The 24,967-nt window shown below is 36.1% G+C and overlaps 3 protein-coding genes across 7 annotated transcripts in view; 1 reads left to right on the top strand and 2 right to left on the bottom strand.

The window, feature by feature from the left end:
• LOC137629676 (protein-L-isoaspartate O-methyltransferase domain-containing protein 1-like) overlaps window positions 1-8,581 on the bottom strand; it is an 89,964-nt gene extending 81,383 nt beyond the window's left edge. Inside the window, exon 1 of the mRNA XM_068361231.1 lies at window positions 8,562-8,581. The gene's annotated coding sequence lies outside the window, so the exon portion shown is untranslated. The remainder of the gene's footprint in view (window positions 1-8,561) is intronic.
• LOC137629104 (uncharacterized) overlaps window positions 1-24,967 on the top strand; it is a 261,346-nt gene that overhangs the window by 215,944 nt on the left and 20,435 nt on the right. The gene's annotated exons all lie outside the window — the stretch shown is intronic.
• LOC137629102 (uncharacterized) overlaps window positions 21,016-24,967 on the bottom strand; it is a 4,265-nt gene continuing 313 nt past the window's right edge. For all 3 annotated transcript variants that reach the window (XM_068360371.1, XM_068360370.1, XM_068360372.1), the window contains exons 2-4: window positions 23,483-24,274; window positions 22,680-22,857; window positions 21,016-21,625 (exon numbers count right to left, since the gene is read on the bottom strand). In XM_068360371.1, coding sequence (XP_068216472.1) covers window positions 21,421-21,625; window positions 22,680-22,857; window positions 23,483-24,176 — 1,077 coding nt within the window. In that variant the 5' untranslated portion in view covers window positions 24,177-24,274 and the 3' untranslated portion in view covers window positions 21,016-21,420. The remainder of the gene's footprint in view (window positions 21,626-22,679; window positions 22,858-23,482; window positions 24,275-24,967) is intronic.

Genomic DNA, 24,967 nt, shown 5'->3' with positions numbered 1-24,967 from the left:
GCATGACAAAGTACCTGTCTGAACATGGAAGTGTGTGGGCTCTCCGGTATTAAGGAGTCCCACATCCTCATTCTCCACAATTGATGAGATAATATTGCCCCTTGTGTTGGCCAAAACATCACCCCATAAAGGATGTCTACCATTCATATCTCCCAGTAAGAGAAAAGGTTGAGGGAGTTGTTGAATGACCTCTGCTAAATCATCATATAAAATATTATCATTTGGAGGTAAGTACAGAGAGCATATTGTATATTTTCTCCCTATATCAATTTGTACAACAACTGCCTGCAGGGTTGTACGTATAGACATGGGTATTTGGGGAACATCTCGACGAATGTACATGAGACTTCCGCCATGGCTCCCTGCTTGTTGATTATATGGTGTTCTATAGCTAACATACTCTCGAGGACTAGGAGTGTTAGAATCAAGCATACTTTCCTGTAGACATACAATTATGGGGGAATGCTCATGAATTAGGAGCTTAAGTTCTTCATATTTCGCCCTCAAACCCTGACAGTTCCATTGCAAAATGGAGGAGAAAACTATGGATTATTTCTGGAAGACATCTTGGATGAGGTCTTCCCATTAGCAGTTTTTAATGTAACATTATTACCAGTATGTTTCTTCAGAGGTGGTCTTGTTATGTTGGGTTTAACGTTGGTGTTTTTCTTTGTATTCTTTTTATCTATTTGTTGAGGTGGATGGTGGACCTCAACTTGAATTTCTGATTTATTCAGTCCATCTTCTGGTTCATTAGAAACATCAACAGACAAAACATCAAATTTATTTGATGTCATAACCTTAACGTTTCTAATGGAGGGTGGAGAGAGAGATGGAGGTCTCTCTCTTTTGCGATTAATAGATGGTGGGATTCGAGGTTTTTGCACCTTTCCCACAACAGGTGCATCAGGTAAGTTAGTCTTAAGTGGAACCTCCATCAGATCAGGCAAGGACATGGCCTGAGAGAGGTTTGTATTACTTTTTGTAATGGCGGCTGAAGGCTGTACAGCAATGGGCAATGACCTAGTGTTAATACACCGTGGTAAAGCCTCAGGAGGTGATAAGGTTACCTCGTTATTTGACATTTTGTCAGATAGTATACTTTTTTTTGAGCTATTGGCAGTGCTAGGTTGGTTTGATTTTAATGCCTTAGCATATGTATTTGATTTATTTAATAGTCTTTTGGCATGGGTCACACTTATGTGTTCTAAGTTTGATTTGTTGAGGGCAGCTTCCTCCAACTTATATAGCTCGCAAATCTTGTCTGTGGATTTGTGATTCGAGCTGCAATTTAAACACCTGGCTCCAAGTGCACACTCTCCATGGTAAGATTTGGAGCAAATACCACACATCTTCTCATTTTTGCAAACTTTGGACGGGTGCCCAAATTTAAAACAATTAAAGCATTGCAATGGCTTCTGCTTGAAGGGTCTTACTTTAATCCTTTCGTTCTCGATAATAATATGAAAAGGTACATCAGCATCCTGGAACGTAAGGATTATCATTGATGTACCTGGGACTTTATGAACTTTCCAAACATTTAATGGACACATGGCCAGTATCTCCTCCTCTGTAAAATCATATAGGTCTCTGTTAAAAACTACGCCCCTTCCGTAGCTAAAATTTAGGTGGGGTTTGACATCTAACTTAATGTCATCATTATTTATTTTCATATTGGACAATATTACCGACTGTGTACTGGATTTGGCATGGATAAGGAAACTATTTTTTCCGAAACGAGATATATCGCCTGGTGCAATAGTTCCTACTTTTTTCTGAATCAATTTGCATATTTTAAAATAATTCCCTGTAACCCCCTTTGATTCAGCTATAAGCCACATCGGTGGTTTTGGATTTCTCTGGGAGGGCATGACTAAATCTGTGCCTTTTTCCAACCAATCGGCAGGCCTGTACACATCTAAATCTTTTGGTACCTTATCGCAGAGAGCAGCCGCGACATTCAAGTTATTAATTTTAATATTATTCAAATTACTTATTGCACTAAATGCTTCGTCATAACTACTATAAGATATCCATGAATCCCAAGTTTCAGCTTCAAGTTTCATCCTTATTTCTTTTATGCATCCATAGCATTCAAATGCTTTACATAGATCATCATAATTTGTTTCTATTGAAATTTGTGTAACATGGAGGATTCGAAGTTTCCTCGTGTTACCCAAATTACTTGATTTAGAAATATCAGTAGAATGGTCCTTTCCCGTTCCGAGGTCATCAACAGAGCTATCCCTTATCACATTAGCAGAGGTCGTCAACAGTGCCGGGGGAGAGTCAGCGTATCCAGGGGATGGGGGTTCGTTCCTTAAAGAATCCATTATAGTAAAGAGAGGGAAAAGAGTTAGTTTGATGTACCTGCTCGAGAATGTTAGGCCATCACGCGTCGGAAAGGAAATTTGCACTCTCTACTATCGGCACAATGAGAGTATACTTCCCAGATGGTCCACTCCATACCCTACCCGAAGGATAGCATCAAAACAGATATAGAGGCACAGGTGTAAGCTGAACCCGCCTGTTAGGACTGAGACCAAGAAATTATGGAATCATCCTCCCCATATCTATAATGACGGGCTTCCGGCCAAAAGCCGAGAGTCCTACCCCAAGCATTGGATCCCCCTGGATTCCGAAGACCCAACACTTGAGAATAGTTCCGCCAAAAAGGTCCAAACCATCTTCGGGATGGCTGAAATCATCCAATACTCTCATATATAGCTTTGAATGCAAACACCTCCCAACCGCGATACCTCCTCCCACTCATCAAAGCAGGCAGCAATAAAGGATGTATGAACATCCCCGCCGGGGCTACAATGGATGTGAAAACATCCAAGCCATAGGAGAAAAGAAAAAAAAAAAAATAAATAAATATATATGTACATAATATATACACACATATAATGAGGGAAATTTTTATCATAGAGTTTGGAAAGCAAGACTAAAGAAAGTTTGTGAAATTAGGATAAGGTTGAAGTAGTATTGAGAAAAAGAAAAAGGTAAAAGAGAGAAATTTAGATTCGAACTGGGGGAGCAATTTCCCCAAGTTCGAGAGCCCTCTTGCCCGTCACCAAGTTTCAGCACGGGAATTAAATGCCGTGCTGAAGCTTAATGACTTCATCAAGGCATTCTCTCATTAAGAGGGCTACATGCTGGAACTTCGTTGCAAGTTGGAAGGCTGTACTGTCTCGTCGTTGATGAATCCACAGATCGATGGTTGTGCGATTGCTCTGGATTGTGCCCGTCGTTTCAGTATTGGCACTGTAAGCTGGCTACAGCGAACACTGGTCATTATCGACAGGAACTCTCTCGTCACTAGTCTGTTCACGCGTTGTCAGCAATACTGCGCTGCTCACCAAGACTGCCACGCAGTGTGGCAAGCACTCCTGTGAGATTCCCTAGTAGGAACTGGGCGAGATAAGCTGATCGGACGAGTAAAGGATGAAGTTCGCTGGATACATCGAACTTGCCGTCGAGGTATCACAGCTAGACCCAGCCTATGAGTTACCTTGTCTCGTCCCGACGAACCACGCACCAAGGGGCTAGAGAAAGTCATGGAAAAGTCCAATACCCTTCTAGTCACCCTGCATGGCAGAGACCACTCAGGGGATGACCGAACCCACGAACGGGAAAGGTGTCCCTTGAGAGGAGCAGGAACCAACTTCGGACTTTGCACCCTCTCCGCGGCAACTCCAAACGACGGAATGTGCAGTCATCAGCACACCGGCCTTCTCGAAGCAGACTGTGATGGTGCAGGTGAAGAGACTGCCACAGGTCAGGGCACTAGAGATTCCGCCGGTGCGAAACCTTCAGAATTTCTAAGAGGAGAACCGATATCAACCTCTGAGGAAGCCGATGTATGCTTCTTCTGTTCCCCTAACTCCAGAAGCTCTAGAAGACCTTCCTTTGACGGGGGACCAGCGATCCCTAAGGAAGGCCACAGCTGGAATACATTTACGGAGAACAACTCTCCTAAGGGGGAGGGCAGCGCCACTTAGCTAGGGGAAGCGGCAGAGTCCTCCAGTCTTAAGGGTTGTCCAATTGTTAAAGGGTCAGTGCTTCTACTCGATCGTTGCCCCAGGGAGGCCTATTGAGCAGAAGGATTGGGCAGAGATCGAGAAGCAGAAGAGGGAAGTGAAGGTTTCTTCGCCTTCGAGGATGACCCTAAAGGAGACGACTCCCTCTTCAACTTCTTTCGCCTGCTATCAAATCTCTCCCACTGGGAGGATAACCAATCCCAACATTCAGCGTAGGTATCCTCCTGCCTGCAAGGGAGTCCTCTGCAGGCCAGGCACAAAGAGTGAGGGCCTGTCTCTACCAGACATATGAAGGTGGCACATTTGTGACCCTCAGGTTCGGAACAAGTCTGCATGTCAGCCTAGAAGTACAGTCAGTGTTAAGCAGTAGAGAGAGACAACATCCGCTCTCCACTGAGCCAAAAGCAAAAGTGACGAGAGAGAACACAGGTGTGTGTGTGTGTGTGTGTGAGCAGGGTAGCCAGCACTAACCCCGTACCCCACCCGGCTAAGTAGCGGTGGGGTAGTTGTACCTCGCTATAAGTCTTGTGGCTACTATTCTAGCTTCGCCGAAAGTACATTTCCTAATAATGAGCGAAAGGGTTTGTATTACTGACGGAACACTATTCCTACTAATGGTCAAAAAATAAAAAAAAAAAAGGATGCATACAAGATCCATGCAATGCAAGCATAATTTGAGTCATATATGGGGCAGTGACTAGTGGAATCCATCATCAAATTTAAAATAAAATCTATATGCAGCTTTCAACTAAAAAATGAAACTATTATGTGCTGTGAAAGCAGAAGAGATCCTTTTCCCGCTCAAATTAGTGAGAACCTCTCTTCCTTAACCGACATTCCTGAGGAAGGCCTTGACAGAGTAGATATGGTTCTGCGAACTAATAGGAGATAGTGTAGTGTAAAAGCAACAACTAGCTTTACTGAGCACTCTCAAGCCGACTGGTTTGTTAACTAACATCAAAGACCAATTCTTTGAACAAAAACAAAATACACTCGGCATAGAATTTCTGGTGGGTGGAAAAATTAAGAATGATCGAGCCTTTACTAACCAAAAACAATAAGCAAGACTTTATAATGCCATCAAATCAATTTATGAGCCTAAGAAAAATACAATCACTCCATGTTGGACAGATTTCACAGGTGCCTTTCTTATTCTACACACATGACAAATCAATAAAAATTTGTAATCTTTTTCAAAACATCATAATACAGCATGTCTCCTTGATAAAAACGAGATGCATTCCAAGAGTGGCAGTTGTAAATATCTTATGTCCAATATAATTATCCTAAGTATGCCGCTCATACCCAAACTTACTATTACTACTGAGCAAGCCTATTAATGTATCAAGAATTTTTACAGCTAATAGGAGAAATTTTTAAAATATTTATTAAACAGCTAATTCATTTGTATTTGATCATCTTAGTTGAATAAGTGTCAATTCATTGCTTAAAAGTTCTCATCATTTGAAGTTCCTAAGTACGGGGCATTATACACAAAACAGTTAAGCGTAATTTCTAGTTAATTACAAGATTATATTCTGGAGTTGAAAATTATTTTCTGTGTATGTGATTTAAATAATTCTTTGCTCCATTTCAGTCTTTAAAGAGAGGATCAAACCCAAAGAATAATGATATGATACCTCGCTAGGAAAGTGGCTCTTCTGGGTTGGGGGAAACAAGTGAAAAGTGAATTTGTATTGTACTACAGTGTACTATAATAATACTGAAATAATAGAGCACATACTAACCTAGCCTAACATAAATTAATCAAACATGGGGTGCTGGGTATTTGCTTGGATACCCTCTAAACTAATTGTACATTCCCCATTGATTGAATTGGATTGCAGTTATGAATTTGGTACATATGGCTTACCACTGGGACCGGAAAAGTCATTCAGTATCAGAATATAACAGGCAGAAAACCTTGCAGTTGCATTATGAAGCTAAAGTTAAGAGGTTCAACAACAAAAAGGAAGAATGATAGTGAGAACTTAGGGGGGCCTATATAGTTTATTGGGATAGCAGGTAGTAGGTTGGCATGGGCACCAGCCACCCTTTGACTGGCCAGACAATACTACATTGGATCCTTCTCTTTGGTTATGGTTCACTTTTCCTTTGCCTACACGAACACTGAATAGTCTGGTCTATTCTTTACATATTCTCCTGTCCTCATACGCCTGACAACACTGAGATTACCCAAACAATTCTTCTTCATCCAAGGGGTTAACTACTCCACTGTACAATAATTATTCAGTGGCCACTTTCCTCTTGGTAAGAGTAGAGGAGACTCTTTAGCTATGGTGAACAGCTCTCCTAGGAGAAAGACACTCCAAAATTAAACCATTGTGCCATTGCTTCTGTACCATAGTCTTCCACTGTCTTGGGTTAGAGTTCTCTTGCACGAGGGTACACTCGGGCAAACTATTCTTAATTCTCCTCCTCTTGCTTTATTAAAATTTTTATATTTTATTAAGGGAAATATTTATATTAATGTCACTATTCTTAAAATATTTTATTTTTCCTTGTTTCCTTTCTTTACTGGGCTATTTTCCCTGTTGGAGCCCCTGGGCTTACAGTATCATGCTTTTCCAACTAGGTTTGTAGCTTAGCAGATGATGATGATGTTAATAATAATAATAATAATAATAAATTTTCTTAATATTTAACTATCTATTGATATATCTAGGAGGCAATGGTAATCATTTTGTCCTATTCGTTCTCATGTAGCTACTTTAACGAAGCATTTATACTTTGTTGGGGCAGACCAGTTAATAAAAGTTATTACTAAAAAACCATATATATCTTAAAAGGGAAACAAGCAGAAGACCACCTAACCTAAGGTTCTCCACCTAACCCAATCTAGCCGCCATATCCTTACCTACTCACCAGGATACAGCTGGCTGTGATCCTATTTAGACTATTGTATTCTTTTGAACCTGCTTCACTCTGGCAAGGTACCATTATATTTCATAAAAAAGAAAACTAACAATATTGTATTTCAGACCAAAATAAACTACGGGGTGTATATACAATAGCAGCCACTTGTATGTATGATGACGGCTGACTAAGAACACATTAGTGTAAGGGGGGTCGCAGGGATGCGTTAGCCTCCCCCTAACCCCCATTAGGTAAGTAGGTAAGGACATGGCTTGTAGGTTAGTTTAGGGGCAAAAGTTTAGTTTAGTTGGTGTCCATAATTTATGCTCTCTGAAGGAACTGGCCGCTGATATACAAAGGTTCCTAAACAGCTTCCCCATAAAAGAAATCGATTTAAAATATAAAAAGTGATAAAATCAAATACCATAGAGTTCATTTCCTTTATCAAAAGCTACGCAAAACAAGTTTTACGACTGTGCACACACTGAAAACAGTTCACAAGCAAAACAATCATCCAGCTGATCGTCAGGTACACTGAACGGAGGACTGCCTGGCAACAAGAAGAATTACAGAATATCAGAACCCTAACAGTAATGAACAACTACTTTACAAAATTACTCAATCAACCTAAAAACCGACGTCATAAAGCACACGCACAACATTACGCATATCAATGAAAACTTTGGCTTGTAACATCAAGAAATTCTGTTGTGAAAATGAGCGATCTTCAACATCCTTTGTCTCCATAAAATGTCATTGTGTTGTTGTTCCCAATTTTGAACAGATTAAAAAACAGGCAATTGTTGTTAATTGTACAAATAATTTCTTCGATACTGAAATAAACGAGTAAAACATACCTTCACCTACATCCATGATGCTAATACTGCTAAATTCGTTCAAATACCTTACTGCGACTAAAGATCTACTCTGTTTTCCTCCGTCAGCTGCTCTATGACGTCACAGCAAGGGAGCGTTTCAGTCAAGCATCAAAACTTCCATCGACCAATCACGACAAAGGAAAGGCTGAATATTTTCACAACAAATGCGCTGATTGGTCTACAGTGTTTGCATATACGAAAACGACATTTGTATCATAACACACTTTTCCAACTCTTGTGATGTAGGCATTACTCGTACTTTAATTATAATAAATTCAACCAAATGTAACAAATATTCATAATGAAACGAGTAATAAAATTCTTATCTGATTAAGATATCAAGAATATTTGAGACTAAAACAGACGTTCAGAAATTACGCTTCATGTTAATGTAAAGCCAAAGCCACTTAACGTGAAGACATTGTCGAAAATAATTGATGATTTGAGTATTATATTCCTTCGTTAAAATAGTGTGATAAATTAGAAGGGACAAGCTAGAATGAGTAATTATATGCACACGTTGCCCCTAATTTATATACCAATGAACAACGCAAACAAAACCACTGTGCTATCCCGGATGGCGCAAATTTGGCCAACAACATCCTAACCCTACACATACTGGCTTTGCAATAGTTATAGAATGAAACTAATTGCAGGTTGACTGCACCTCTTCACATAATTACTTTTATGTTTGATTTATTTTTCTATTATAAATCAAAATATTTCACACAGGATTATGACACAAGATTCGAAAGTAAATTACCACAAGCACGTAACCAAGCCGATGAGAGCCCGAGGCACGATCAGTTTGACAGCCGTAAACAAGAAAATAGCCTCCGTGAGTTTCTGGACCCTCACAAAGTCAGAGGCTCAAACTCCCCGCGACTCGTATGCTACAATAGCTTAAAACCGATGCATCCTTTGGGAAACGTGGGTTGTCCGTGCGAACATATCACCGGGAAACCTCAAAGTGTTATTTTTTATTTATAGTAATGTCATTCAATTCGTTGACATGGATGTCTGATTCGGTGAGGGTTAGCAGAGTAGCGAATTTCCAACGCTTGTTGGAACTTTCATATCGGACACTTTAGATCAAGCTGGCAGCAAGGCCTCTTGGTCCTGGGATAGGGAAATATAGATAGGCAGTTGAAACCTCCTGCTGTTTTTATAATAGTGCATTTAATCCACAATGAAAGATATGAAGTTCTAACCAATGGGTCGATATATGAAGTCAGGAAGTTACAGCAGATAGGATAAAAATAAACGCTCCGTAGGGAGAAACTTTTTAGAACTAAGAAAATTGACAGATTATGAAACTTACTTTTACGATGCAACTTATAAGAAATTTTTATCAGCCAACAATAGGTTGGATTTTTTTTCGTTAGCAAAAGTAATAATTCATAATATTAGTTTTGATAATAATAATAATAATAATAATAACAATGAAGGTTTAACCAAAGGGAGAATTCATAGCAAGAAGGGAGATAATTATTCTTTATCAATACTGCATATAGGCCTACCTATGGAATATGGTATATCGATTGTCAAAGATTTCCGTCTAGTGGGATCATATCAAAAGATATTAACTTTCGAAAGAGATCATAGGATTCCAACTACTGGCTTAGTGCGAGAGGCGAGTGAAAACACTGCTATGAAAATTGGTGGTAATAGCAATGAAATATGAAAATTGTAGTAGTGATTAAAATTCTTCAAGCAGAAACAAAATAAATTGAACGTGCGTAAGGTGAACCGAAACGGCTACATCATGGCCCAAAAATCGAAATGACTGAAAACTAGATATCAAAAGAAAAATTTCAAATATCTATGACGTTAATTTAGTTATTTTCTAAAGCTAGGGGCTAGAATGTTTCAATGTAATTAAAAATCTAAACAAAACAACGAGACTGTACCGTATTTTCCTTTAGTTTTTAAAAGTCGTAGACAACTCACACACGTAATCAGTATCACCCCTATAACACGTCTGGTTTGCACCTTAAATCGAATGAAACTATTTAAGGGCTTGGGGAGGAATTCGACCCAATGATTTTTATACTGGCCTAGCACAAAAGAGCCTTCATTCCTTCCTGTGGGGACATAATATCGTCTACAAATATCAGTATTTCACTTACAAAATTCCTTATCAACGTTATGTTTTTTATATTGGTGCTTCTTTGACTGCCACTACCGCATAGCTTGGGTCTAAGGTTCTCTCGTAACTGCGGAACCGTTTACGACTGATGTCTTTTTTCCTTTTTTCTCTAACTATTATTATTATTATTATTATTATTATTATTATTATTATTATTATTACAAGCTAAGCTACAAGCACAGCTGGTAAAGCAGGATGATATAACCCCAATGGCTTCAATAGGGTAAAATAGCCCAGTGAGGAAAGGAAATGAATGAATTATAAGAGAAGTAATGAAATATTGAGATAAAATATTTCAAAAACAGTAACTACATTAAAATAGACCTTTCATAAATAAACTATGAAAAATAAAAGGCAGAGGAAGAGAAATAAGATAGAATGGTGTGCAAGAGAACTCAACCCCAAGACAGTGGAAGGCCATGGTACAGAGGCTATGGCACTACCCAAGACTAGAGAATAATGGTTTGATTTTGGAGTGTCCTTCTAGAAGAATATTTTCAGATTGATTAAAAAAAAGTATTATCTGGTCATTATAAAAACAAATTCTCAATTACATTTTCTGGTAAAATATTCATTGCAAATTCTGTTTTGAAATCATCTCTTACCACTCTATTCTTTAATCGTACAAGAGTTCTGTATACTAATAAAAACATCCAGGATTTTCGGAGGCCGACCTATCTTAAGAAATGTTTTCATAACTATATTCTCTCTCGTTATGATCTCTCTCTCTCTCTCTCTCTCTCTCTCTCTCTCTCTCTCTCTCTCTCTCTCTCTCTCTCTCTCTCTCTATATATATATATATATATATATATATATATATATATATATATATATATATGTATGTATATATATATATATATATGTGTGCGGGTGTCCGTGTCTGTGTGTGCGCTCATGAGTGGGTCCGGTTTGTATACAGTAAATAATTTTGTTTATCAAATTTACTTACGTCATATATCCTTAGAATGACAAAATCACAACAGGATGCCCAAACAAGTTTAAAAGCACCCTGAAAATAATTGTATGAGAGGTTTTAGTTCTTGAGTTAACAAAACGAAAGTATTACTGACAGTGAAAGTATAATTATTACTAAGACCAGCAGACTGTCAAATAATACGTCAGGTTATTCATTTTGGCCTTAATACACTCACAGGTTTTCATTGAATCCACTGTCGTTCAATCTCGTAATTTATGTGATTCTATAAACAGGTAAAATAAATATAATAGTATGAAAAAGTTAAATGATAGAATGATGGCATGAATGGTTTCTCTTAATTTCTTGATTGCCTAGAAGTTGTTGGAGATAACTCTTGCAGTGCGATGATACTATCAAAGGGTTGCATTTCTTTTGTCGTTCTTTTATACTGTAAATGAACTTCAAAAGTTCAAACTTGCAGCAAATGTTTTCATGTTGAACAGGCTGACTTAAGTCATTTTATAGTTTATATAGGCCTATCTGTTTTGTTGTTACTGTTTTTAAAATATTTTAGTTTAAAGTTTTTCTCATATCTTTTATTTATTTCCTTATTTCCTTTCCTCACTGGGCTATTTTTCCCTGTTGGAGCCCTTGGGCTTATAGCATCTTGCTTTTCCAATTAGGGTTAATAATAATAATAATAATAATAATAATAATAATAATAATAATAATAATAATAATAATAATAATAATAATAATAATAATTGTGCTACCGTTGGATAAGCTAGTTCCAAGGGAACGATATTTTATCATGAGTGTTTTGCAAATCAAACCAGATAAACTACTGTGAACGTTATTCACATTTTGTCATTAGAAACTTCCAATGTGAATATTGCACGTTCATAGGTAAGAACGGTGTTCGGAAAGAATTCCTAAACAAACAATGCCTCTAGATAAACAAACTATCAGTTAAACGTTTTAAAGGTCACTCATGAATGACAGAGGCAAGGGACAGACAGAACAATACCCCCAGGAGACTGGATTATGCTTAGAGAGAGATCAGCGCCCAAGCACCTTCTCCATCAAGCTAGGACCAAGGAAAGCCAGGCCATAGCTGCCGATAAACCTCTGTCCGCCCCCTCACAGGATGGTGTTTACCAGAGACAAAAATAATGATAAGAAAATCACGTTCAAAGAGAAGAACAATGTTCGAAAAAAAAAAATAATTCAAAACAAACAAGGCTCAGGTAAACAAACTGAACATTTCCTATTGTTTATCAGAAACAAGAGTAATGATAAGAAAATTACGGGTATCAGGTCACAAGCTGTTTTTTTCTTCTTCTTCTTCTTCTTAACATCAGATAGCACAAAGTCGACACTTTTTAATCTCGTCGATGACTGCAGAAAAAGAAAAGAAAAAAAGAATGACGGTTCAAAACTCTTCTAGTGCTTCTTGCAAGTAAGCTATTTTTGTACCTGACCGGATGATTCTAATCTCTTGTTATCCAGCTCTATGTAAACAAAACTTTGATAAGAAATCTTAAACATTATTATTATTATTATTATTATCATTATTATTATTACTTGCTAAGCTACAACCCTAGTGGGAAAAGCAGGATGCTAAAAGCCAAGGGGCTCCAACAGGGAAAATAGCCCAGTGAAGAAAGGAAACAAGGAAAATATAATATTTTAAGAACAGTAACATTAAAATAAATATCTCCTATATAAACTATAAAAACTTTAACAAAACAAGAGGAAGAGAAATAAGATAGAATAGTGAACTCTAACTCAAGACAGTGGAAAACCATGGGTACAGAGGCTATGGCACTACCCAAGACTAGAGAACAATGGTTTGATTTTGGAGTGTCCTCCTAGAAGAGCTGCTCGCCATAGCTGAAGAGTCTCTTCTACCCTTACCAAGAGGAGAGTAGCCACTGAACAATTACAGTGCAGAAGGTAACCCCTTGGGCGAAGAAGAATTGTTTGGGAATCTCAGTCTTGTCAGGTGTATGAGGACAGAGGAGAATCTGTAAAGAATAGGCCAGACTATTCGGTGTCTGTGTAGGAAAAGGGAAAGAACCGTAACCAAAGAGAAGGGTCCTATGTAGTACTGTCTGGCCAGTCAGAGGACCCCATAACTCTCTAGCGGTAGTATCTTGAAAAATAGCTGTGAATTATCTAGTTGTATTACAATCACATTCAGTTGAGTAATGTTGCAAGCTAAATTTTCTTTAGATTATAAAGACCAATTGGGTGGACATCGTAGGTTATTTTTCTACTCATGCTCAAAGAAAACAATAACAAATCAACACGTTTTGGTTGATCATGAAGTGGTAGACTTTTCTGATAAAGGAACATAGGGTATAGGCCAGGACAAACAAAAGCATGAGGAAAGTTAAAAATTAGTTTATGGTTACTATCCTTATTTAATCCATGGTTAGCAGTGTAAGTTACATTACCCCACAACTAGCAGCTGTCATTTAGTACACACTGAGCATTGATTGTAACTTTATTTACACAGTGAACGATGCATGACGTTGAAAAAACACATCGAATGTTTGTGCCTGAATTCCTTTTGTTTTTTGTTTCTTTGGGTGACCGACCCAAGAGAAACTTTCTTCTTTCTAAGAGTGGTATACGAAGCACAATGTTTACTATGCTTTGTCACTAAGTGGCTTAATTTTGCGGGCGCCGGCGAAAGCAGTCATTGTGTGTGTGTCTGGGCTTATCTTTCGAAGATCCTTCGTCCTACATTGAATTTATCAACCCTTTTGGGAACTCCTATACCATGCTTTGAAAGTATTCTGATGTTACGAATCCCACTGGTTGAGGAAGGGCTGTTCAATTAGCTTGCCTTTTAATGGGGCAAGATTTAAAGGTTAAAAGAATGGTCCAAGATTTTTTTCATAAAAATGATATTTATGAAATTATGTCAGAATTTAATTTCAAAATAATAATATAAGAACTGGGCAAGAATAAATAAGCAGAAGTTCTCAACCCACAGTATACAGAATCCACTTACTCTAATGACACATAATTTCTAAGACCTTTTCATAGTTTTTATATGACCTATTCTTCGACAAAAGTTCTTTGGCAGCAATCCTTTGACTTGGAGCAGTGGGAGGTGTCCTCCTTTCAAGTCAGTATGCATATGTATTCTCTCTCTCTCTCTCTCTCTCTCTCTCTCTCTCTCTCTCTCTCTCTCTCTCTCTCTCTCTCTCTCTCTCTCTCTCTTTGTCCCCGCTTTGTTACTGTGAGTTCGTTGAATGTTGAATAAATGATTGGATAAAAACCTTAACCTTGATATTCTTAAGCAGAAAATATTAGGGTCGTGAACATCTTCACCTTACATATTTTGCGAATTTTCAACCAAAGTATACTCAGCTCACTATGTGATTTTTGTATCAGCCCAAGAAACTGGCAGAGCCCGGTTCACAAACTAGTAGCTTGGTGGAGTCGATCACGGTGCCCCCTTGTGGCAGCTGTGAGATGATGATTATGTGACACTTTCAACGCTTAGCACAGATCATCTTGATTCTTCATATAATAATGAATGGTAGAGGTGAAAATGAAATTGATGAATGTAACTAAAGTATAAAACAGTGAAGATTGGTTTTCTAATATCTACAAGCGAATGTTCAAATATCAAAATTATGAAATGTGAAGATTCATGTGATTTACATCTTTAAAATTCCCTGTAAAATTTGAAAACATGTAGCAGTAGGAGAAAAATGAAATACCAGATTTTCTTAACCACGTGCCAATTAAGGACGTGCCTCATGCCTTGCATTTTGTCGTCTTTAATAAGAGACTTTACTAATACAACGGTCCGTTCTGAAAGAAAGTAGCATGTTTAAAAATTTATTTTTAAACATTATATTTTATAATGGCATCACTTTGCTGAATAATATTGCTGGTACCAATGACTTCCTTGACAGAATTACTAAAAAAGGCCTTGAGGGATTAAGCTTCTGTAAATAAGAACCTTATTTTCACGCAGGTGAAATCTCTCTGAAGACACACAAAGCCTGTCGCGTGGAACAATGTAGGCTGAAGCATACATATTTTCTGTGAAATAATGAAAGTGTTACACGAAGATGCTTTTAAGATTGAAGAGTTTCTTTTTTTTGTAAACAATGTGGCATTACGCCAGGAGGACGGAAGTTTTTTTGCGTCTCTTATAGTATTTATCTCTTAACGATATATTTGATATCAACCTGTATAATCATAAATGAACACTATGTTCAACAAAGATGTATAACCCAAATTACCACAGCACATAATGTAATGCAAAACCTATTTTCTTGCAAAGCTTCTTCATCGCCGTGTCTAAAGAAATAAGCAATTTAGAGCTTATCTATACTTTAAAGCAAAGAGTCTATATTCGTTACTGTAATGAGAATGAAGTAATTATCCACGTTTCTCTTTCAAGGTTGTCTAAGGTAGACATCCTGAAATATTCGATTTATTTTAGTAATATTGTACTAATTCCGAACGTTAAGATATGTTTATTGCTATCCGATGCACATACATGCATACACACACGAATACACGCACAAACACACACACACATATATATATATGTATATATATATATATATATATATATATATATATATATATATATATATATATATATATATATATATATATATATATATATATATATATGCGTGTGTGTGTGTGTGTGTATTCTCGATTTTACTATTTTCTTCTTTCAAAAGTTTTTTCATATGATCATTATAATCTGGGTACAACGAAGAAATTTCGGGGAAGTCAATAATGATATACTGTAGATTAAAATTCCATTGCAAATTGCTCAAAACGTTTTCTGAAATTACTTCTTTACAACAGTAGGTCCAGGGCACTAGCCACCCGTTGAGATACTACGGCTAGAGTTAATGGGTCCTTTGACCTGCCTGACATTACTGCATTGGAACCCTCTTTCTGGTTACGGCTTATTTTTCCTTTACCTACGCATACAACGAATAGTCTGGCCTATTCTTTCCATATTCTACTCTGTCCTCATACACCTGAGAACACTTAGATTACCAAACAATTCTTATTCGCTCAAGGGGGTTAACTACCGCATTGTAATTGTTCAGTGGCTATTTTCCTCTTGGCATGGGTAGAAGAGACGCTAAAATTAAACCATTGTTCTCTGGTCTTGGGTAGTGCCATAGCCTCTGTACCATGGTCTTCCACTGTCTTGGGATAGAGTTCTCCTGCTTGAGAGTACACTCGGGCACACTATTCTATCTTATTTCTATTCCTCTTGTTGTTTTTTTTTTTTTAAGTTTTTATAGTTCGTATATGGAAGATTTATTGTAATATTGTTACTGCTCTTCGAATATTTAATTTCAATTGCTCATTACTTCTCTTGTAGTTCATTTATTTTCTTTCCTCACTAGGCTTTTTTTCCTGTTGGAGCCCTTGGGCTTATGGCATCCTGCTTTTCCAACTAAGGTTGTAGCTTAGCTAATAATAATAATAATAATAATCCTCTTGCTTTAGTGAGACGCGAGACTAACTCCTACAGTTGATCAGCGTTTTCCTTGGTCCTTGGTTACACGAATACAGAATAATAAAATTTGTTCCAATCGTTCCCTCGCAGGACTTACTAGGGTAGTCATTAAATAAATAACAAATGGCTAAAGACAGTTTTTATAAAGCCATAATTAATCTAGGAAATTATAATTCACTTACATGTATTAATAATTGTTTGTTAACTTTTGTCTATGACACTCAATAAATTCTAGATGATTTTTGAAATATTAATTAAAACACTAACTAAATGTATAAGTTGCAATTATGCAATTACTATCTGAGGTCCGGAAGTCATATATATATATATATATATATATATATATATATATATATATATATATATATATATATATATATATATATATATATATATATATATATATATATATATATCAACTTTCATTATCAACCACATTTATCACATTCTGTTTATTACCATTAGTATTTCAACGAACATGACGACACATGAAACTTTAAATGAATAGCCTAACATTCAAATCATTAGCAACTCGTAAAGGATAGTCTTGAATATAAATTCCTATACCTACCAACATAGTTATCAATATCTTTAAATGAATTATGTATATACTAATTTGGGGTTCTAAACGCAATGCTGTATCAATGTTTATGGGGTACATCGTTCCAATCATTTGTTATTGTTAGCTTTGTCAACCTTAAATTAGACACACTTTGAAATCTGAAGCTGTTGCTACTAATGTTTCAAATCAACTGTAAATTCATCCCCTTCTAGTTAGAATACTTTGTAATTCTATATAATGTGATATGGTCTTTGTCTGTTGATACCTCAGTCTAATAACTTACATCTAGCAAACGCTAATGCACACATGGCGTGATGTCTCCCAAATGTCAGTAAACTTTACTCGAAAGTCTATGTTGAGGCTACACTCCATTCAGTACAATTAGACTCAGGCATGCTAATATGGATTATGTTCAACAGAAACTTCTATTGCAAATCAGATGGAGCCAGTTAACCGCATCCATTTTTTTTCTTCATATAATCACCAAACGGCGTCAACCCATAGCCAGTATGAAAAGCGTGACTCGGTCTAGGGATATTTTATCCGCCGCCACGGTTGAGCTACTTTTTATATACCTAGACCGTGCCTGCCGCCTTCCTGCTGTTTCTCGTCTTCTCAGGAAGAAGCAAAAACAAGCAGAGGATCACGAAATGGCGGTGCGGTAAGAAGTGCGTTGAAAGAATAATTGGGACTCCATGTGGAGAAGTTTTCACTTTCATCCATTGTTTATCACGGGTAATAGTTACAGCGTAGTACGTAGGTCAGTCATTGTACTAAGGAGGTTTAGGCTAAACCTCCTTGTCATTGTACAAGATTTGTTATCTATTTTCCTATATCTAACACGCACAGTGTGTGTGTGTGTATATATATATATATATATATATATATATATATATATATATATATATATATATATATATGTGTGTGTGTGTGTGTGTGTGTGTGTGTGTGTGTGTGTGTGTGTGTATTTGTTTGATTTTTTTAAAGATATGCCTTACCTTTAGAAAGTGAGATAGAATTTGAAGGCTTGCAGCTTTAAAAAATCCAGGCTTGAACTTGCTAACACCACTGGTAGCAACCCTCACAGACTTCTACCTTCCAGGTATTTAATTATCTCTTTAATTATCTATGCCACATTGTAGTCTTGGATGCGGCTTGACCTTCTTACCCAATTTCAATGACATTAGTCATACCCAATTGGTTTGGATGAGCTTATCGCCACTACGTTTTAAAGAGCAAGTGTCTGAATGTTTTTTTCCTGTAACGTTCAGTAGCACTGTCAGAATATGACTATTCGGCCTTTCCCCGTCTCTCGGGTAGGATGGTGAAGGAGTAAACATATCCTGATGAGAGGGGGTTATCCCGAGAGGTAGGTACACTCGGAAACCACAATCTCCTACAAATTGCTGAAACTGCTTTGTTTCAGTTAGGAAATGAGGAGGAGGGGCTGGTAAGGGTTAAATCTGTGAGTGTATGCATATCTAAATATTTAACCGTCATTTTTGATGGCTCGGGTACACTAGTCTATAAAGATATTAATAAGCTAAGTCAACGCCAGGTAACAGCATTATATGAATCAGTAATGAATAACAACACTTACCGATTAAGTGCCTGTGCTGGTATAACGCATCTTAAGCAAACTAGAATTGCAAAAATATGCCATAGGATAATGAACATAAATTATAAAATTAAACGTATCAACAGGACTTTATTATCATAAGAATAACTTCTTTGAAAATAAATAACTACAGATACAAAATCAACACTTAGAACTAATCAACATCATTTGTTTGAGTTTGAAATATATAAACAAATCAGATCCAGGATTTTATCAACTGGTATTCAAATAATGATTAGGTTAAACCAGTGTTCAAGCGGCCATACATAGCCATATCTTGCAAGATTATATTTGACATTTACTCATATAATACAAACAGGAAATATACTCGAATTAACTCTTCTGTCTTACTAAAGAAAAGCGGTTTGTCAATGTTGTCTGCTGCAGTAATTTGGAAAGTTTTAATGTTTCAAGAAATGATTCAGTCTTGTGAATAAGTAATTAAAAGATGCAGCTCCGAAAATGCTTTTAGAAAGAACAGTTAATCGTTGCTTATAATCAAATTACACCTAATTACAACATTGACGGGCGAAAATGACAAGAATTTAGTTTTACTGTACAGTGAACCCTCGTTTATCGCGGTAGATAGGTTCCAGACGCGGCCGCGATAGGTGAAAATCCGCGAAGTAGTAACACCATATTTACCTATTTATTTAACATGTATATTCAGACTTTTAAAACCTTCCCTTGTACGTAGTACTGTTAACAAACTACCCTTTAATGTACAGAACACTTAATGCATGTAATACAGTACCCTAAACTAAAACAGGCACAAATATTAAAGGCGACTTTATATCATGCGTTTCCTAAACACGCCAAAAAGCACGATAAAAAATGGCAACCAATGTTTTGTTTACGTTTATCTCTGATCCTAATGAAGAAACAAACGCATTTACACATCTATTTATAGGTTAGTTTTTGCATCAATTATATTGATTATTCAGTACAGTATGTTGATTTGGTTATTACTAATGTTTTACTTAATTTTTCTTAGGACTTCCAAAAGAAATTTTTTTCTTTATGACGCCGCCTGAAACGACGGCGTCATAAAGTACGCTCAGTAAACAAACTAAGGAATTTAACCCGCATGATGAAAGTGATAAATAATGATATTACAGTAAAAGCTTTTATAAAATATGTTATTACAAATATTATTTACCGTATCTATATAAAATCATACATACGTAGCAAAGCAGGAAAACAATCTACGAGAGAGAGAGAGAGAGAGAGAGAGAGAGAGAGAGAGAGAGAGAGAGAGAGAGAGAGAGTTGTTTTACATACGTAAATGTAAATTTTAAACAAAACAAAAATAGCCCCATTTCATATAAAATAGATTACAAATATTTTACTTTATCATATTACAGTAGTCTGTATAATACTGTAAAGTTCAGTACAGTATGTTGTTGTTAAAGTCGTGGCGATGAAATTCTCACGAAACAAAAACACGCCATTTGATTACAACAGCTGATTCATTCTCTCTCTCTCTCTCTCTCTCTCTCTCTCTCTCTTCGTGTTATACAATACTTACATTTAGATGAAGAAACTAAAATTAGTTTTCTTAGTGTCAATTAAATACGAAATGAAATAATTAGGCCGAGTCTACATCCATTTCAATCATAGCCAAAAATAGGGCATCCGATTTCATCAGCAAACCACTATTTTTTGGGAAATATCATTTTATTCTAGAAAATTGCCACTCTTTAAATAGTTAATTGCACATTAAGAAAGCGTGTACTTTTGTTTTTAAATTTCGGGTGTGTTTTAAAAATCGAGTATTGTTGACTTTTTTTTTTTTTTTTTACTTTTGGCTGTGATTAGATCAGCTGTCATCTAGCTGCCGCTCTTGAGTGTGTACGAATACACTAACAAAGTATCATTTATACCATTTCTTAACTTATTCAAACCGTCTACAGTATACAGTTGATATTACATAAGCACCAATGTGTTATAACCTATCAAATTTTTTTGTTTATTACATTTAAACCCCCCTCTCTCTCTCTCTCTCTCTCTCTCTCTCTCTCTCTCTCTCTCTCTCTCTCTCTCTACCTATCTCTCTCTCTCTCTCTCTCTCTCTCTCTCTCTCTCTCTCTACCTATCTCTCTCTCTCTCTCTCTCTCTCTCTCTCTCTCTCTCTCTCTACCTCTCTCTCTCTCTGTGTGGGCTACTTTTCACTACCTCCCATTCCTTACCTCTCTCTATCTCTCTAACAAATGATATCTTTGTTGCTCCTCAAAGTTTCATTTATATTGAAAATCAATCATGATTCAATTTTCCTTACTTTCTCCAATCTCGCACCATCGGTCACATCGCGGTATTTTCGATATTTCCGGAAAATCCGCAATATATGTATAGACATGGGTTATGAAAAAAATCCGCGAAGTGGTGAATCCGCGATGGTCGAACCGCGAAGTAGCGAGGGTTCACTGTACATACTTCAAGAACACATATTAAGCTTCATTTATACATTAAATACCTTTTATTATTTTCAAAGATCACACATCATTTTTATATACAACTTTGGTGACTGAAGAGAAAAAATAACTATAACTCAGCATACAGCTTCGTAATGATTTAGAACACTTTCCACAGGATCTATGAAAAACATAATTTTATCACAGAAGAAAATGAGCTGAATAAATACATTTCCTGAGGCTAAGAGGAGGAAGAGAAATATTTCCTCTTGGAAGTATGAAATTATATAAATATAAGAAAAAACAAAACTAATAAATAAGAATTTTCATTGTATAAATGATGAACCAGCATCATTTCGAAGTACCTCGAGGATTTCAGCAGCTTAAACTTTTAAGAAACTTATTATAAACTAGGTAGTCAACTTTAACTGGTAAGGTCAAATCAAGTGTATACCCCATTGACCTTTCCTTTATTCCATTCGGCATCCAAAGACTTGAATATCAAGCGTTTGAGATACCCAGAAGAAAATGGGCAAGATGGATACGCAGTTTGGCACCTGGAAGCCAACGTTGATGATTCTCCCAAGTTTGCGGCCTTAACATAAGACGATGCCCAAGTTGGAGTGTACTTCTTAGGGAACAGAGACCTGTAGGGGTGAGAGGAATTAATTATCAGGCCTACTTCATAAGTTAGGTTAGATTCTGAAGAGAAAGTAACAACATTTATGCTCTATGGCGTAGACAATACTTGGTGACTTATGTTAGATGATTTGATTTCTGATTATAAGTGAACAAATATTTCTGGGAATCCATTGCAATATATATATATATATATATATATATATATATATATATATATATATATATATATATATATATATATATATATACATATATGTATATATATATATATATATATATATATATATATATATATATATATATATATATATATATATCAATGAGCCCAGTTTAATAGCTTCACGTCATATATGCAAATGTATTTGTATAAGCCTAATAAAAGAATATAATCATGCGTATAGTTTGTGAAAACTTAGCATTTGTTGTGAAGCAACCACAAAAAGTTTTAGAAACATTGATACGAGAAAAGTGCAAATACCAGACATCACAAAGACATAAGGTGAAAAAGGAAAGCTGAATCATATATGCACCGACAAAGGAAGTTTTTATTCAATATATTTCATGGGTCATGTAACCCAAACACTAAGCTACCGACATACCATTCATTATCACGCAAATTTCATGAAACAATCACAAATCGAAGATGGAAAATATTTGATATTTTATACACGTGATACTTGATCTAACTCTGAAAACAGGCTTAATTTCTTATTATCATTCTTAATAAACAGTAATTGTTATCTTGAACATAACCCAAGTCAATGATTCAGATATTACAGCATTCCAAATCTGTCAAATATTCTGAAGTTTTCGTGAATAGTCAGTGTAACTAAAATTCCAGAATTAGACTAAAACTGCCCAGCATTCCTTTTGTCTTTGTACATTCAATGAAAGAGAAGAAGATTCAATTGAAATTAAAGTAAAACTGTCCAGTATTCCTTTTGTCTTTGTACATTCAATGAAAGAGGTAAAGGTTCAATTAAAATTAAAGTAAAACTGTCCAGCATTTGCAACCTTCGTAGATAGAGCAAAAGATTCATTCTCACCAAATGACTATACCTGAATTCCTTTTTGAACTGCGATTGAAGAGGGCTCGCTGAATCGTCTGGATCAGCGTAGATGGCACACAAAACTAAGGGAAGACACTGCAGGCGGTCATGTGCTGCAGTGGTAATGAAAGTCTCCTTTACACTCTCAAAGGATGTCCCTAAATCTCTTCGACCTCGGAGGACGTTGACTGAAACGAAAGGGATGTCCATATTAATTATATTGCCAGGGATGTATTTTTCGAAATTGTTCGCATTTGACCTGAAAAAAATTTGTCTTTACTCACTGATCAACTAAAAATTTTTAATTATTTATTTAACCTCAATGGTCTTACAACTCTTACATATTTAAGATTGTTGATACTTTAGGGAAATGAACACAATTATTTCCTTTCTAAAAAGCTGAAAGGATATGTTAAATGACAGGGAGTTCAATTAAACACTAAATGCTAACAGAGATCTGGTCCAACTCTCGGATTGTGCCAAAATGCGACAACAACCCTGAATAAAGAGAGGATAGAAATATGCTCTATAATTTCCCCTTATGAATTCTGAAAGTTTGAAATTATTAAGATAAGTATACAATGCAATAGTGAATAGTCAGGCCGAATGAAGTACGACTGTTAGTTTGTGAGAAAAAGGTTAAACATTACTTCTGAAAATAAGATAGTAACGGCTTCTTAATGAATCTTACTTTAATTTCTACCTGATAAGTTAAAGAAACAGGGTAATCAAAATCACTGCATGGATACACAAACAAGAGAAAATATCTTTTCAATACATATCTGGTTTAATATATCAATAAGAGCGCCTTACCCTTAGGTCTCAGCAAAAGGAATCTTCTATCTAAGTCTTCTTTGTCACTCGTAACACTTGGAAAGGCATTTTTGGCCTCTATATCATTTCTATTTAAGTTAACTTGTATGGCAGTATTCGCCCCCGTGATGCCAGGGACACCACCGGTAATATTAGGATTCGCAGTGAGAATGTTATTAAGGTTATCGAAAATACTGGCGAGGCCACCAATGCCGGCGACTCCAGTAAGGCCGCCGATACCGGACAGCCCAGCTATACCCGAAGTGATAGTTGGAATGAGGAAGTACAACCAATTCCATACGGCGCTGGAGACACCCGAAATTATCCACCAAATCGAGTCAAAGATTAATCGCAAGATCTGCAAGACAATCTTAGCGGTCAGGTACAGGGAGTTCTCAGCTACAGCGTTCCCGCCCTCCTTCACTGCTCCGCCGAGCCATTTTCTGAGGGCGGGACCAACGCCGAAGTAATTGTAGTTTAGGGCATCGTAAACGATGACCGTACCTCCGCCGATGCCAAAGTAAGCACTCAGAGTTTTGAGGATGTTGCCAGGGCCGCCCCAGAACCAATCATTGATTTTTCCGTAGATGAAGTCGCTTGGGGAAGAAAAGGTAAACGCCTCTGAGGCGTTCGGTACGGTCAGGAACAGGACAGCCGTCACCAGGGTGTATTTCGTGACTGTCCCAAACAACATTATTTCTGTCTGCTCCCCTTTTGGTCAGGGGGACATGAAGGATTTTTAATATCTCACATAGTTTCTAAAATTTTCTTTGTTTCTAATCACTTATTGTCCTGCAATATGGAAGTAAATGTAAATAGCACAAATAGAAATTTTGATTTTGAAATGGTGGTTCAAGTACTTCTTAAGTTGAAAAAATAAATTAGTATAGGCTTGGAAATATCCGCAGATTTCCTAATACAAAAATACGTGAGTATAAATATATAGAAAGTTTACACAAATAATAATAATAATAATAATAATTAAAATAATAATGATTAAAATAATAATGATAATCATCATCATACGAATCATCATCATCATGTTACGAATAATAAAAACATTAAATAAGATCCTTCATAAGTTAACCTTTAAAACTTAAAAAAAAAAAACAATAGAAAGAGAAATTAGATAGAATAGTGCGTCCGAGTGTACCCTCAAGCAAAAGAACTCTAACCCAAGACAGTGGAAGACCATGGTATAGAGGCGATAGCACTACCCAAGACTAGAGAACAATGGTTTAATTTTGGAATGTGTATATATATATATATATATATATATATATATATATATATATATATGTACTGTATATATATATATATACATGTACTGTATATATATATATATATATATATATATATATATATATATATATATATATATATATATGTACTGTATATATATATATATATATATATGTACTGTATATATATATATATATATATATATATATATATATATATATATATATATATATATATATATAT

Source organism: Palaemon carinicauda, chromosome 37, assembly GCF_036898095.1.
Source record: "Palaemon carinicauda isolate YSFRI2023 chromosome 37, ASM3689809v2, whole genome shotgun sequence".
Taxonomy (NCBI): Eukaryota; Metazoa; Arthropoda; class Malacostraca; order Decapoda; family Palaemonidae; genus Palaemon; species Palaemon carinicauda.
This window is presented reverse-complemented; position numbering and strand designations above follow the sequence as displayed.